This window comes from Phytophthora ramorum (genome assembly GCF_020800215.1).
Source record: "Phytophthora ramorum isolate Pr-102 chromosome Unknown Phyram_PR-102_s0014, whole genome shotgun sequence".
Lineage (NCBI taxonomy): Eukaryota > Oomycota > Peronosporomycetes > Peronosporales > Peronosporaceae > Phytophthora > Phytophthora ramorum.
In genome coordinates, this window is record NW_027150660.1 from 9,239 (window position 1) to 24,968 (window position 15,730).

Here is a 15,730-nt window from a genome sequence, read left to right on the forward strand (position 1 = left end):
ATTGCACTATTATCATAATAATGTAAACCGGCATTTGGCGATGGACATTGCGAACGAGAACTTTGCTTGGATTGCCCGGAGATCGATCCGAAATTAAGCGTGCAAAGTGGTCGTAAGGCTAGCGCCAGTTGGGCAGCCAATCCCAGGTCGAGATGCGATATTTAGATGACGGCACTATTTTCGGACCCGGAGAAAGAGCGTAAGCCCTTCCCCTATCGGGATGATGGCACCTCGACCTCATTTGTGGCAGAGGGTCTCACCATGCCACATCCAGCGTCGAACACAGAATCGCTGGAAACTGAAGTTCCATCACCGCATCCAAACTATTCATTCCACACATAACTGCCACAATCGTCAATGCGGTAGGCGCAGATCCACAACTCCCCAGCAGTGCGGTAGACCCATTCCGCGCGTGATTGCGGTCGCTTCAACCTGCTCAAACAACGCACCGTTTACTCTCCGCACTTCGAAAGTCAACAATGCAGCGCTCGCTCGCTGTGTCTGTTCGTCCACCCCTCGTTTGACAGCAATGGGACCGCTACGTCCAACCTCATTCTCCATTTTCCTGCTCTGCCCTCAAGCAGCCTAGCAGCCAGCATGGAAGTCTCCACACAACCGTCGCCGACTACAGCCAAGAAGCTCGGCCTCGAGTCGGGCCAGGCCCTCATGGCCGAGGGCCCGCAGGTCCTGCACCAGTACATGGCTGCCAAGATTGGGGCCTCCCTGGGCCGCGCCATGCCGCAGATGGACGTCCGCTTCAGCAACTTGTCCGTCACGGCCGACATCGTCGTGGTGGACGACCCGGGCGTCAAGCACGAGCTGCCGACCATCCCCAACACCATGAAGAAGGCGTTCGTGGGGCCCAAGAAGCGCGTCGTGCGCAAGGAGATCCTCAAGGACGTGAGCGGCATGTTCGCGCCCGGCAAGATCACGCTGCTGCTGGGTCAGCCCGGATCGGGCAAGTCGTCGCTGCTCAAGATGCTGAGCGGCCGCTTCCCCATTGAGAAGAACATCACCGTGGAGGGCGACATCACCTTCAACAACATCCAACGCGAGCAGATCGTCAAGCGCCTGCCGCAGTTTGTGGCGTACGTGAACCAGCGCGACAAGCACTTCCCCATGCTCACCGTCAAGGAGACGCTCGAGTTCGCGCACAAGTTCTGCGGCGGCGAGCTGTCCAAGCGCGGCGAGGAGATGCTGTCCAAGGGGTCGGCGCAAGAGAACCTGGAGGCGCTGGAGGCGGCCAAGGCCATGTTCTCGCACTACCCGGAGGTGATCATCCAGCAGCTCGGACTGCAGAACTGCCAGAACACCATCGTGGGCGACGCCATGACTCGAGGTGTGTCTGGCGGCGAACGCAAGCGCGTGACCACCGGCGAGATGGAGTTCGGCACCAAGCACGTGACGCTCATGGACGAGATCAGTACGGGTCTCGACAGTGCGGCCACGTACGACATCATCAACACGCAGCGCAGTGTGGCGCACACGCTCCGCAAGACGGTGGTGGTCGCGCTGCTGCAGCCGTCCCCGGAGGTGTTCGCTCTGTTCGACGACGTCATGATCCTGAACGAGGGCCAGGTGATGTATCACGGCCCGTGCAGCCGCGTGGGGGACTACTTCGACGGCCTGGGCTTCTCGTGTCCGCCTGAGCGCGACATCGCCGACTACCTGTTGGATTTGGGCACGCAGGAGCAGTACCGCTACCAGGTGCAGAACTACCACACCAAGCAGCCTCGTAGCGCCGGAGAGTTCGCCGAGTCCTTCCGGCGATCCAACATCCACCGGGAGATGCTCAACGACCTCGAGGCTCCGCACGACGAGGACCTGCTGCGCAACGTGGCGGAGGTCATCGAGCCGATGCCGGCGTTCCACCAGTCGTTCGTGGAGAGCACGTTGACGCTGCTGCGCCGCCAGCTCATGGTGACGTACCGCAACAAGCCCTTCATCTTCGGCCGCCTCATGATGATCTTCATCATGGGCCTGCTCTTCTGCACCGTCTTCTACGACTTCGACCCGACGCAGGTGTCCGTGGTCATGGGTGTCATCTTCTCCACGGTCATGTTCCTGTCCATGGGTCAGTCGTCGCAGATCCCGACGTACATCGCGGAGCGCGACGTGTTCTACAAGCAGCGCGGCGCCAACTTCTTCCGCACCGGATCGTACGTGCTGGCCACGTCGGTGAGCCAGATCCCGCTGGCAGTTGTGGAGACGCTCATCTTTGGTGCGCTGGTGTACTGGATCTGCGGGTTCGTGGCGGAGGCGAAGCTGTTCCTCATCTTCGAGCTCATCCTGCTGCTGTCGAACCTGGCCATGGGCATGTGGTTCTTCTTCCTGTCGGCCATTGGCCGCAACGGCGACATCGCCACGCCGCTGGGCATGGTCTCGGTGCTCGTGTTCGTCATCTTCGCTGGTTTCATCGTGACCAAGAGTCAGATCCCGGACTACTTGATCTGGGCGCACTGGATCAGTCCCATGACGTGGAGTCTCAAGGCGCTCGCCATCAACCAGTACCGCTCGGGTCCCATGGACGTTTGTGTGTACGACGGCGTGGACTACTGCACGGAGTACAACGGCCTCACGATGGGCGAGTACTACCTGGGTCTGTTCGGCATGGACACGGAGAAGGAGTGGATCGTGTACGGCGTCATCTACACGGCGGCCATGTACGTGATCTTCATGTTCCTGTCGTTCCTGGCACTGGAGTTCATTCGCTACGAAGTGCCGGAGAATGTGGACGTGTCGGAGAAGACGATCGAGGACGAGTCGTACACGATGCTGGAGACGCCCAAGAAGAAGAACGGCACCACCACGGTGGACGACTACGTGGTCGAGATGGACACGCGCGAGAAGAACTTTGTGCCGGTGACGGTGGCGTTCCAGGACTTGTGGTACTCCGTGCCAGACCCGCACAACCCGAAGGAGTCGCTGGACCTGCTCAAGGGTATCAACGGTTTTGCTGTCCCCGGCTCCATTACCGCGCTCATGGGCTCGTCTGGAGCTGGTAAGACGACGCTCATGGATGTGATCGCAGGCCGTAAGACTGGTGGCAAGATCGCCGGCAAGATCCTGTTGAACGGCTACGAGGCCAACGATTTGGCTATCCGTCGCTGCACGGGATACTGCGAGCAGATGGACGTGCACTCGGAGGCGGCCACCATTCGCGAGGCTTTGACCTTCAGCTCGTTCCTGCGCCAGGACGCGTCGATCCCGGACGCCAAGAAATACGACTCGGTGAACGAATGCATTGAGCTGCTCGGCCTGCAGGACATTGCCGACCAGATCATCCGCGGCAGCTCCGTGGAGCAGATGAAGCGTTTGACGATCGGTGTGGAGCTTGCTGCCCAGCCGAGTGTGATTTTCCTGGATGAGCCCACGAGTGGCCTTGACGCGCGCTCGGCCAAGCTGATCATGGACGGTGTCCGCAAGGTGGCGGATTCGGGCCGTACCATCATCTGTACGATCCACCAGCCGTCGTCGGAGGTGTTCTACCTGTTCGACAGTCTTTTGCTGCTGAAGCGCGGTGGTGAGACGGTGTTCTACGGCAACCTGGGCAAGAACTGCCGCAACCTGGTGGACTACTTCGAGGCGATCCCCGGCGTGGCTCCGCTGCCAGTGGGCTACAACCCGGCAACTTGGATGCTCGAGTGCATTGGCGCTGGTGTGAGCAATGGAGCTGGCAACCAGACCAACTTCGTGGACTGCTTCAACCAGAGCTCGTACCGCCAGGTGCTTGACGCCGAGATGGCCAAGGAAGGTGTCACGGTGCCGTCGCCCAACCTCCCCGAGATGGTGTTCGCCAAGAAGCGCGCTGCCACGTCGGCCACGCAGATGAAGTTCGTGGTGACCCGCTTCTTCCAGATGTACTGGCGCACGCCGACGTACAACCTGACGCGTATGGTCCTGGCCATCTTCCTGGCGCTGCTGTTCGGCATCGTGTTCATCGACGCCGAGTACGCGTCGTACTCCGGCTTGAACTCGGGCGTGGGTATGGTGTACATGGCGTCGCTCTTCCTGTCGATGACTGCCTTCCAGAGTGTGCTGCCGCTCACGTGTTCCGAGCGCGCCTCGTTCTACCGCGAGCGCGCGTCGCAGACGTACAACGCGTTCTGGTACTTCGTGGGCTCGACGCTGGCTGAGATCCCCTACTGCTTCGTGCTGGGCGCTCTCTTCACGGTCGTGTTCTACCCCATGGTGGGCTTCACGGATGTGGGCGTGGCCTTCGTCTTCTGGCTGGCCATCTCTCTCAGCGTCATGATGCAGGTGTACATGGGTCAGATGTTCGCGTACGCGATGCCGTCCGAGGAGGTGGCGGCCATCATCGGCCTGTTGTTCAACGCCATCTTCATGACGTTCATGGGCTTCAGTCCTCCGGCCTACGCCATCCCGTCGGGCTACACGTGGTTGTACAAGATCTCTCCGCTGCGCTTCCCCGTGTCCATCCTGGTGGCTCTCATCTTCTCGGACTGCGACGAGCTTCCGACGTGGGATGAGGAGACGCAGGCGTACACGAACGTGGGCTCGAAGATTGGCTGTCAGCCCATGGCGGACTCTCCAGTGACCGTGGGCCACATCACGATCAAGGAGTACACGGAGGAGTACTTCGGCATGGAGCACGACACGATCACGCCCTACTTCTTCGTGATCATCGGGTGCATCGTGGTGTTCCGCGTGCTGGCGCTGATCTCTCTGCGCTACATCAACCACCAGAAGCGATAGATCCATAGTAGACCGCGTATCCAAGAATTGCATCTGAAATTATAGTAACTTTCATATACAAACGAATGTACATTTCATTTCGATTTGTTTGATGCCGCAAATGGTAACACGTATGCGAATCCTTGTGTACTTCAGTTGTCCAAGCGCATCTCAATCACCAGTGGTGATTCACCAGTCGACTACATACTGTAGGAGTCACAGAGCACGGGTGCTTGAATGCATGTACGGTCAAGGTGGTTAGTTGGTGAAAACAGGAACTCAACTTTATATTACAGCTGAAGCGACATGCTGACCGGCACGCACGCATGAGTACAATCACTTTCCGTGACGTCTCTCTCTCTCGGGTTCCTGCACATTCCGAGGCGACCGTTGCTTACACTGTAGCGACGCGCCCTGAACAATGCACATGTACTGGTAAGCGCTTCTGTATTGCTTGATTGTGGCGAGTCTAACACCAACGCGACGCTCGATGGAAGCTGCTCTGAACCGGGCTGCTAGACTTTTGGCCCCCTCGCGTCGACAGGCCCGCGTTGATGCAGAAACGGCGGCACGAGGGAAAGCGACCGCATCGCTGCACCTTCGACTTTCGACAAGACGGTGCATCGGAGGATTGAGGCCCGGAAAGTCTGAAGATCCAGCGATCGGAGCATTCGCTTTTGCGATTGCGGATTGCGGCGAGCTATCAGACTGCCCATCTGGTCACTGCGGTTTGCCATCATCACGGCACCGCCGGATGGAAGCTGAACAGCGGACACCTCGCTACTGTGTATGTACTGTATCGTTGTGTGTTGGCCCACCTGGCCCGCGTCCAGCGTGAATATGTAGTATCCGGCGTGCACCATCGGACTTCCTGCGGAGTTACTCCATGCAGCGTGGTATGCGAGCGACGCTCATGTGGATCTTCAGCAAATGGAGGTGACCTGCTCGTGTGCACATGTGTACGCTTTTTGAGTTGGCCGCCCTCACCTCGCCTCTCCGTGTGGCTGGCATCATCAACCGACAGGCATTGCACTATTATCATAATAATGTAAACCGGCATTTGGCGATGGACATTGCGAACGAGAACTTTGCTTGGATTGCCCGGAGATCGATCCGAAATTAAGCGTGCAAAGTGGTCGTAAGGCTAGCGCCAGTTGGGCAGCCAATCCCAGGTCGAGATGCGATATTTAGATGACGGCACTATTTTCGGACCCGGAGAAAGAGCGTAAGCCCTTCCCCTATCGGGATGATGGCACCTCGACCTCATTTGTGGCAGAGGGTCTCACCATGCCACATCCAGCGTCGAACACAGAATCGCTGGAAACTGAAGTTCCATCACCGCATCCAAACTATTCATTCCACACATAACTGCCACAATCGTCAATGCGGTAGGCGCAGATCCACAACTCCCCAGCAGTGCGGTAGACCCATTCCGCGCGTGATTGCGGTCGCTTCAACCTGCTCAAACAACGCACCGTTTACTCTCCGCACTTCGAAAGTCAACAATGCAGCGCTCGCTCGCTGTGTCTGTTCGTCCACCCCTCGTTTGACAGCAATGGGACCGCTACGTCCAACCTCATTCTCCATTTTCCTGCTCTGCCCTCAAGCAGCCTAGCAGCCAGCATGGAAGTCTCCACACAACCGTCGCCGACTACAGCCAAGAAGCTCGGCCTCGAGTCGGGCCAGGCCCTCATGGCCGAGGGCCCGCAGGTCCTGCACCAGTACATGGCTGCCAAGATCGGGGCCTCCCTGGGCCGCGCCATGCCGCAGATGGACGTCCGCTTCAGCAACTTGTCCGTCACGGCCGACATCGTCGTGGTGGACGACCCGGGCGTCAAGCACGAGCTGCCGACCATCCCCAACACCATGAAGAAGGCGTTCGTGGGGCCCAAGAAGCGCGTCGTGCGCAAGGAGATCCTCAAGGACGTGAGCGGCATGTTCGCGCCCGGCAAGATCACGCTGCTGCTGGGTCAGCCCGGATCGGGCAAGTCGTCGCTGCTCAAGATGCTGAGCGGCCGCTTCCCCATTGAGAAGAACATCACCGTGGAGGGCGACATCACCTTCAACAACATCCAACGCGAGCAGATCGTCAAGCGCCTGCCGCAGTTTGTGGCGTACGTGAACCAGCGCGACAAGCACTTCCCCATGCTCACCGTCAAGGAGACGCTCGAGTTCGCGCACAAGTTCTGCGGCGGCGAGCTGTCCAAGCGCGGCGAGGAGATGCTGTCCAAGGGGTCGGCGCAAGAGAACCTGGAGGCGCTGGAGGCGGCCAAGGCCATGTTCTCGCACTACCCGGAGGTGATCATCCAGCAGCTCGGACTGCAGAACTGCCAGAACACCATCGTGGGCGACGCCATGACTCGAGGTGTGTCTGGCGGCGAACGCAAGCGCGTGACCACCGGCGAGATGGAGTTCGGCACCAAGCACGTGACGCTCATGGACGAGATCAGTACGGGTCTCGACAGTGCGGCCACGTACGACATCATCAACACGCAGCGCAGTGTGGCGCACACGCTCCGCAAGACGGTGGTGGTCGCGCTGCTGCAGCCGTCCCCGGAGGTGTTCGCTCTGTTCGACGACGTCATGATCCTGAACGAGGGCCAGGTGATGTATCACGGCCCGTGCAGCCGCGTGGGGGACTACTTCGACGGCCTGGGCTTCTCGTGTCCGCCTGAGCGCGACATCGCCGACTACCTGTTGGATTTGGGCACGCAGGAGCAGTACCGCTACCAGGTGCAGAACTACCACACCAAGCAGCCTCGTAGCGCCGGAGAGTTCGCCGAGTCCTTCCGGCGATCCAACATCCACCGGGAGATGCTCAACGACCTCGAGGCTCCGCACGACGAGGACCTGCTGCGCAACGTGGCGGAGGTCATCGAGCCGATGCCGGCGTTCCACCAGTCGTTCGTGGAGAGCACGTTGACGCTGCTGCGCCGCCAGCTCATGGTGACGTACCGCAACAAGCCCTTCATCTTCGGCCGCCTCATGATGATCTTCATCATGGGCCTGCTCTTCTGCACCGTCTTCTACGACTTCGACCCGACGCAGGTGTCCGTGGTCATGGGTGTCATCTTCTCCACGGTCATGTTCCTGTCCATGGGTCAGTCGTCGCAGATCCCGACGTACATCGCGGAGCGCGACGTGTTCTACAAGCAGCGCGGCGCCAACTTCTTCCGCACCGGATCGTACGTGCTGGCCACGTCGGTGAGCCAGATCCCGCTGGCAGTTGTGGAGACGCTCATCTTTGGTGCGCTGGTGTACTGGATCTGCGGGTTCGTGGCGGAGGCGAAGCTGTTCCTCATCTTCGAGCTCATCCTGCTGCTGTCGAACCTGGCCATGGGCATGTGGTTCTTCTTCCTGTCGGCCATTGGCCGCAACGGCGACATCGCCACGCCGCTGGGCATGGTCTCGGTGCTCGTGTTCGTCATCTTCGCTGGTTTCATCGTGACCAAGAGTCAGATCCCGGACTACTTGATCTGGGCGCACTGGATCAGTCCCATGACGTGGAGTCTCAAGGCGCTCGCCATCAACCAGTACCGCTCGGGTCCCATGGACGTTTGTGTGTACGACGGCGTGGACTACTGCACGGAGTACAACGGCCTCACGATGGGCGAGTACTACCTGGGTCTGTTCGGCATGGACACGGAGAAGGAGTGGATCGTGTACGGCGTCATCTACACGGCGGCCATGTACGTGATCTTCATGTTCCTGTCGTTCCTGGCACTGGAGTTCATTCGCTACGAAGTGCCGGAGAATGTGGACGTGTCGGAGAAGACGATCGAGGACGAGTCGTACACGATGCTGGAGACGCCCAAGAAGAAGAACGGCACCACCACGGTGGACGACTACGTGGTCGAGATGGACACGCGCGAGAAGAACTTTGTGCCGGTGACGGTGGCGTTCCAGGACTTGTGGTACTCCGTGCCAGACCCGCACAACCCGAAGGAGTCGCTGGACCTGCTCAAGGGTATCAACGGTTTTGCTGTCCCCGGCTCCATTACCGCGCTCATGGGCTCGTCTGGAGCTGGTAAGACGACGCTCATGGATGTGATCGCAGGCCGTAAGACTGGTGGCAAGATCGCCGGCAAGATCCTGTTGAACGGCTACGAGGCCAACGATTTGGCTATCCGTCGCTGCACGGGATACTGCGAGCAGATGGACGTGCACTCGGAGGCGGCCACCATTCGCGAGGCTTTGACCTTCAGCTCGTTCCTGCGCCAGGACGCGTCGATCCCGGACGCCAAGAAATACGACTCGGTGAACGAATGCATTGAGCTGCTCGGCCTGCAGGACATTGCCGACCAGATCATCCGCGGCAGCTCCGTGGAGCAGATGAAGCGTTTGACGATCGGTGTGGAGCTTGCTGCCCAGCCGAGTGTGATTTTCCTGGATGAGCCCACGAGTGGCCTTGACGCGCGCTCGGCCAAGCTGATCATGGACGGTGTCCGCAAGGTGGCGGATTCGGGCCGTACCATCATCTGTACGATCCACCAGCCGTCGTCGGAGGTGTTCTACCTGTTCGACAGTCTTTTGCTGCTGAAGCGCGGTGGTGAGACGGTGTTCTACGGCAACCTGGGCAAGAACTGCCGCAACCTGGTGGACTACTTCGAGGCGATCCCCGGCGTGGCTCCGCTGCCAGTGGGCTACAACCCGGCGACGTGGATGCTCGAGTGCATTGGCGCTGGTGTGAGCAATGGAGCTGGCAACCAAACCAACTTCGTGGACTGCTTCAACCAGAGCTCGTACCGCCAGGTGCTTGACGCCGAGATGGCCAAGGAAGGTGTCACGGTGCCGTCACCCAACCTCCCCGAGATGGTGTTCGCCAAGAAGCGCGCTGCCACGTCGGCCACGCAGATGAAGTTCGTGGTGACCCGCTTCTTCCAGATGTACTGGCGCACGCCGACGTACAACCTGACGCGTATGGTCCTGGCCATCTTCCTGGCGCTGCTGTTCGGCATCGTGTTCATCGACGCCGAGTACGCGTCGTACTCCGGCTTGAACTCGGGCGTGGGTATGGTGTACATGGCGTCGCTCTTCCTGTCGATGACTGCCTTCCAGAGTGTGCTGCCGCTCACGTGTTCCGAGCGCGCCTCGTTCTACCGCGAGCGCGCGTCGCAGACGTACAACGCGTTCTGGTACTTCGTGGGCTCGACGCTGGCTGAGATCCCCTACTGCTTCGTGCTGGGCGCTCTCTTCACGGTCGTGTTCTACCCCATGGTGGGCTTCACGGATGTGGGCGTGGCCTTCGTCTTCTGGCTCGCCATCTCTCTCAGCGTCATGATGCAGGTGTACATGGGTCAGATGTTCGCGTACGCGATGCCGTCCGAGGAGGTGGCGGCCATCATCGGCCTGTTGTTCAACGCCATCTTCATGACGTTCATGGGCTTCAGTCCTCCGGCCTACGCCATCCCGTCGGGCTACACGTGGTTGTACAAGATCTCTCCGCTGCGCTTCCCCGTGTCCATCCTGGTGGCTCTCATCTTCTCGGACTGCGACGAGCTTCCGACGTGGGATGAGGAGACGCAGGCGTACACGAACGTGGGCTCGAAGATTGGCTGTCAGCCCATGGCGGACTCTCCAGTGACCGTGGGCCACATCACGATCAAGGAGTACACGGAGGAGTACTTCGGCATGGAGCACGACACGATCACGCCCTACTTCTTCGTGATCATCGGGTGCATCGTGGTGTTCCGCGTGCTGGCGCTGATCTCTCTGCGCTACATCAACCACCAGAAGCGATAGATCCATAGTAGACCGCGTATCCAAGAATTGCATCTGAAATTATAGTAACTTTCATATACAAACGAATGTTTCATTTCGATTTGTTTGATGCCGCAAATGGTAACACGTATGCGAATCCTTGTGTACTTCAGTTGTCCAAGCGCATCTCAATCACCAGTGGTGATTCACCAGTCGACTACATACTGTAGGAGTCACAGAGCACGGGTGCTTGAATACATGTACGGTCAAGGTGGTTAGTTGGTGAAAACAGGAACTCAACTTTATATTACAGCTGAAGCGACATGCTGACCGGCACGCACGCATGAGTACAATCACTTTCCGTGACGTCTCTCTCTCTCGGGTTCCTGCACATTCCGAGGCGACCGTTGCTTACACTGTAGCGACGCGCCCTGAACAATGCACATGTACTGGTAAGCGCTTCTGTATTGCTTGATTGTGGCGAGTCTAACACCAACGCGACGCTCGATGGAAACTGCTCTGGACCGGGCTGCTAGACTTTTGGCCCCCTCGCGTCGACAGGCCCGCGTTGATGCAGAAACGGCGGCACGAGGGAAAGCGACCGCATCGCTGCACCTTCGACTTTCGACAAGACGGTGCATCGGAGGATTGAGGCCCGGAAAGTCTGAAGATCCAGCGATCGGAGCATTCGCTTTTGCGATTGCGGATTGCGGCGAGCTATCAGACTGCCCATCTGGTCACTGCGGTTTGCCATCATCACGGCACCGCCGGATGGAAGCTGAACAGCGGACACCTCGCTACTGTGTATGTACTGTATCGTTGTGTGTTGGCCCACCTGGCCCGCGTCCAGCGTGAATATGTAGTATCCGGCGTGCACCATCGGACTTCCTGCGGAGTTACTCCATGCAGCGTGGTATGCGAGCGACGCTCATGTGGATCTTCAGCAAATGGAGGTGACCTGCTCCCCTCGTGATGTGCCTTTTTAGCTGGCCGCCCTCACCTCGCCTCTCCGTGTGGCTGGCATCGTCGACTGACAGATATTGCACTATTATCATAATAATGTAAACCGGCATTTGGCGATGGACATTGCGAACGAGAACTTTGCTTGGATTGCCCGGAGATCGATCCGAAATTAAGCGTGCAAAGTGGTCGTAAGGCTAGCGCCAGTTGGGCAGCCAATCCCAGGTCGAGATGCGATATTTAGATGACGGCACTATTTTCGGACCCGGAGAAAGAGCGTAAGCCCTTCCCCTATCGGGATGATGGCACCTCGACCTCATTTGTGGCAGAGGGTCTCACCATGCCACATCTAGCGTCGAACAGAGAATCCCAAACCATTCATTCCACACATAACTGCCACAATCGTCAATGCGGTAGGCGCAGATCCACAACTCCCCAGCAGTGCGGTAGACCCATTCCGCGCGTGATTGCGGTCGCTTCAACCTGCTCAAACAACGCACCGTTTACTCTCCGCACTTCGAAAGTCAACAATGCAGCGCTCGCTCGCTGTGTCTGTTCGTCCACCCCTCGTTTGACAGCAATGGGACCGCTACGTCCAACCTCATTCTCCATTTTCCTGCTCTGCCCTCAAGCAGCCTAGCAGCCAGCATGGAAGTCTCCACACAACCGTCGCCGACTACAGCCAAGAAGCTCGGCCTCGAGTCGGGCCAGGCCCTCATGGCCGAGGGCCCGCAGGTCCTGCACCAGTACATGGCTGCCAAGATCGGGGCCTCCCTGGGCCGCGCCATGCCGCAGATGGACGTCCGCTTCAGCAACTTGTCCGTCACGGCCGACATCGTCGTGGTGGACGACCCGGGCGTCAAGCACGAGCTGCCGACCATCCCCAACACCATGAAGAAGGCGTTCGTGGGGCCCAAGAAGCGCGTCGTGCGCAAGGAGATCCTCAAGGACGTGAGCGGCATGTTCGCGCCCGGCAAGATCACGCTGCTGCTGGGTCAGCCCGGATCGGGCAAGTCGTCGCTGCTCAAGATGCTGAGCGGCCGCTTCCCCATTGAGAAGAACATCACCGTGGAGGGCGACATCACCTTCAACAACATCCAACGCGAGCAGATCGTCAAGCGCCTGCCGCAGTTTGTGGCGTACGTGAACCAGCGCGACAAGCACTTCCCCATGCTCACCGTCAAGGAGACGCTCGAGTTCGCGCACAAGTTCTGCGGCGGCGAGCTGTCCAAGCGCGGCGAGGAGATGCTGTCCAAGGGGTCGGCGCAAGAGAACCTGGAGGCGCTGGAGGCGGCCAAGGCCATGTTCTCGCACTACCCGGAGGTGATCATCCAGCAGCTCGGACTGCAGAACTGCCAGAACACCATCGTGGGCGACGCCATGACTCGAGGTGTGTCTGGCGGCGAACGCAAGCGCGTGACCACCGGCGAGATGGAGTTCGGCACCAAGCACGTGACGCTCATGGACGAGATCAGTACGGGTCTCGACAGTGCGGCCACGTACGACATCATCAACACGCAGCGCAGTGTGGCGCACACGCTCCGCAAGACGGTGGTGGTCGCGCTGCTGCAGCCGTCCCCGGAGGTGTTCGCTCTGTTCGACGACGTCATGATCCTGAACGAGGGCCAGGTGATGTATCACGGCCCGTGCAGCCGCGTGGGGGACTACTTCGACGGCCTGGGCTTCTCGTGTCCGCCTGAGCGCGACATCGCCGACTACCTGTTGGATTTGGGCACGCAGGAGCAGTACCGCTACCAGGTGCAGAACTACCACACCAAGCAGCCTCGTAGCGCCGGAGAGTTCGCCGAGTCCTTCCGGCGATCCAACATCCACCGGGAGATGCTCAACGACCTCGAGGCTCCGCACGACGAGGACCTGCTGCGCAACGTGGCGGAGGTCATCGAGCCGATGCCGGCGTTCCACCAGTCGTTCGTGGAGAGCACGTTGACGCTGCTGCGCCGCCAGCTCATGGTGACGTACCGCAACAAGCCCTTCATCTTCGGCCGCCTCATGATGATCTTCATCATGGGCCTGCTCTTCTGCACCGTCTTCTACGACTTCGACCCGACGCAGGTGTCCGTGGTCATGGGTGTCATCTTCTCCACGGTCATGTTCCTGTCCATGGGTCAGTCGTCGCAGATCCCGACGTACATCGCGGAGCGCGACGTGTTCTACAAGCAGCGCGGCGCCAACTTCTTCCGCACCGGATCGTACGTGCTGGCCACGTCGGTGAGCCAGATCCCGCTGGCAGTTGTCGAGACGCTCATCTTTGGTGCGCTGGTGTACTGGATCTGCGGGTTCGTGGCGGAGGCGAAGCTGTTCCTCATCTTCGAGCTCATCCTGCTGCTGTCGAACCTGGCCATGGGCATGTGGTTCTTCTTCCTGTCGGCCATTGGCCGCAACGGCGACATCGCCACGCCGCTGGGCATGGTCTCGGTGCTCGTGTTCGTCATCTTCGCTGGTTTCATCGTGACCAAGAGTCAGATCCCGGACTACTTGATCTGGGCGCACTGGATCAGTCCCATGACGTGGAGTCTCAAGGCGCTCGCCATCAACCAGTACCGCTCGGGTCCCATGGACGTTTGTGTGTACGACGGCGTGGACTACTGCACGGAGTACAACGGCCTCACGATGGGCGAGTACTACCTGGGTCTGTTCGGCATGGACACGGAGAAGGAGTGGATCGTGTACGGCGTCATCTACACGGCGGCCATGTACGTGATCTTCATGTTCCTGTCGTTCCTGGCACTGGAGTTCATTCGCTACGAAGTGCCGGAGAATGTGGACGTGTCGGAGAAGACGATCGAGGACGAGTCGTACACGATGCTGGAGACGCCCAAGAAGAAGAACGGCACCGCCACGGTGGACGACTACGTGGTCGAGATGGACACGCGCGAGAAGAACTTTGTGCCTGTGACGGTGGCGTTCCAGGACTTGTGGTACTCCGTGCCAGACCCGCACAACCCGAAGGAGTCGCTGGACCTGCTCAAGGGTATCAACGGTTTTGCTGTCCCCGGCTCCATTACCGCGCTCATGGGCTCGTCTGGAGCTGGTAAGACGACGCTCATGGATGTGATCGCAGGCCGTAAGACTGGTGGCAAGATCGCCGGCAAGATCCTGTTGAACGGCTACGAGGCCAACGACCTGGCCATTCGTCGTTGCACGGGTTACTGCGAGCAGATGGACGTGCACTCGGAGGCGGCCACCATTCGCGAGGCTTTGACCTTCAGCTCGTTCCTGCGCCAGGACGCGTCGATCCCGGACGCCAAGAAGTACGACTCGGTGAACGAATGCATTGAGCTGCTCGGCCTGCAGGACATCGCGGACCAGATCATTCGTGGCAGCTCCGTGGAGCAGATGAAGCGTTTGACGATCGGTGTGGAGCTTGCTGCCCAGCCGAGTGTGATTTTCCTGGATGAGCCCACGAGTGGCCTTGACGCGCGCTCGGCCAAGCTGATCATGGACGGTGTCCGCAAGGTGGCGGATTCGGGCCGTACCATCATCTGTACGATCCACCAGCCGTCGTCGGAGGTGTTCTACCTGTTCGACAGCCTTTTGCTGCTGAAGCGCGGTGGTGAGACGGTGTTCTACGGCAACCTGGGCAAGAACTGCCGCAACCTGGTGGACTACTTCGAGGCGATCCCCGGCGTAGCTCCGCTGCCAGTGGGCTACAACCCGGCGACGTGGATGCTCGAGTGCATTGGCGCTGGTGTGAGCAATGGAGCTGGCAACCAAACCAACTTCGTGGACTGCTTCAACCAGAGCTCGTACCGCCAGGTGCTTGACGCCGAGATGGCCAAGGAAGGTGTCACGGTGCCGTCGCCCAACCTCCCCGAGATGGTGTTCGCCAAGAAGCGCGCTGCCACGTCGGCCACGCAGATGAAGTTCGTGGTGACCCGCTTCTTCCAGATGTACTGGCGCACGCCGACGTACAACCTGACGCGTATGGTCCTGGCCATCTTCCTGGCGCTGCTGTTCGGCATCGTGTTCATCGACGCCGAGTACGCGTCGTACTCCGGCTTGAACTCGGGCGTGGGTATGGTGTACATGGCGTCGCTCTTCCTGTCGATGACTGCCTTCCAGAGTGTGCTGCCGCTCACGTGTTCCGAGCGCGCCTCGTTCTACCGCGAGCGCGCGTCGCAGACGTACAACGCGTTCTGGTACTTCGTGGGCTCGACGCTGGCTGAGATCCCCTACTGCTTCGTGCTGGGCGCTCTTCACGGTCGTGTTCTACCCCATGGTGGGCTTCACGGATGTGGGCGTGGCCTTCGTCTTCTGGCTCGCCATCTCTCTCAGCGTCATGATGCAGGTGTACATGGGTCAGATGTTCGCGTACGCGATGCCGTCCGAGGAGGTGGCGGCCATCATCGGCCTG

The 15,730-nt window shown here is 59.5% G+C and overlaps 3 protein-coding genes across 3 annotated transcripts; all 3 read left to right on the forward strand.

Annotated features, from left to right (window-relative positions):
* Positions 1–597: 597 nt before the first annotated feature.
* Positions 598–4,716, forward strand: KRP23_12001 (ABC transporter G family member 36; the record flags this gene model as incomplete). Its single annotated transcript, XM_067882586.1, has 1 exon — positions 598–4,716. One exon carries the CDS (start codon positions 598–600, stop codon positions 4,714–4,716), a length of 4,119 nt encoding a protein of 1,372 aa, XP_067739609.1.
* A 1,602-nt stretch (positions 4,717–6,318) lies between these two features.
* Positions 6,319–8,759, forward strand: KRP23_12002 (ABC transporter G family member 39; the record flags this gene model as incomplete). The annotated part of the gene is made up of 2 exons (XM_067882588.1): positions 6,319–8,609; positions 8,753–8,759. The coding sequence occupies 2 exons, from the start codon at positions 6,319–6,321 to the stop codon at positions 8,757–8,759; spliced, it is 2,298 nt and encodes a 765-aa protein (XP_067739610.1).
* Positions 8,760–12,003: 3,244 nt separating this feature from the next.
* Positions 12,004–14,444, forward strand: KRP23_12003 (ABC transporter G family member 39; the record flags this gene model as incomplete). Its single annotated transcript, XM_067882589.1, has 2 exons — positions 12,004–14,294; positions 14,438–14,444. The coding sequence occupies 2 exons, from the start codon at positions 12,004–12,006 to the stop codon at positions 14,442–14,444; spliced, it is 2,298 nt and encodes a 765-aa protein (XP_067739611.1).
* Positions 14,445–15,730: the final 1,286 nt, after the last annotated feature.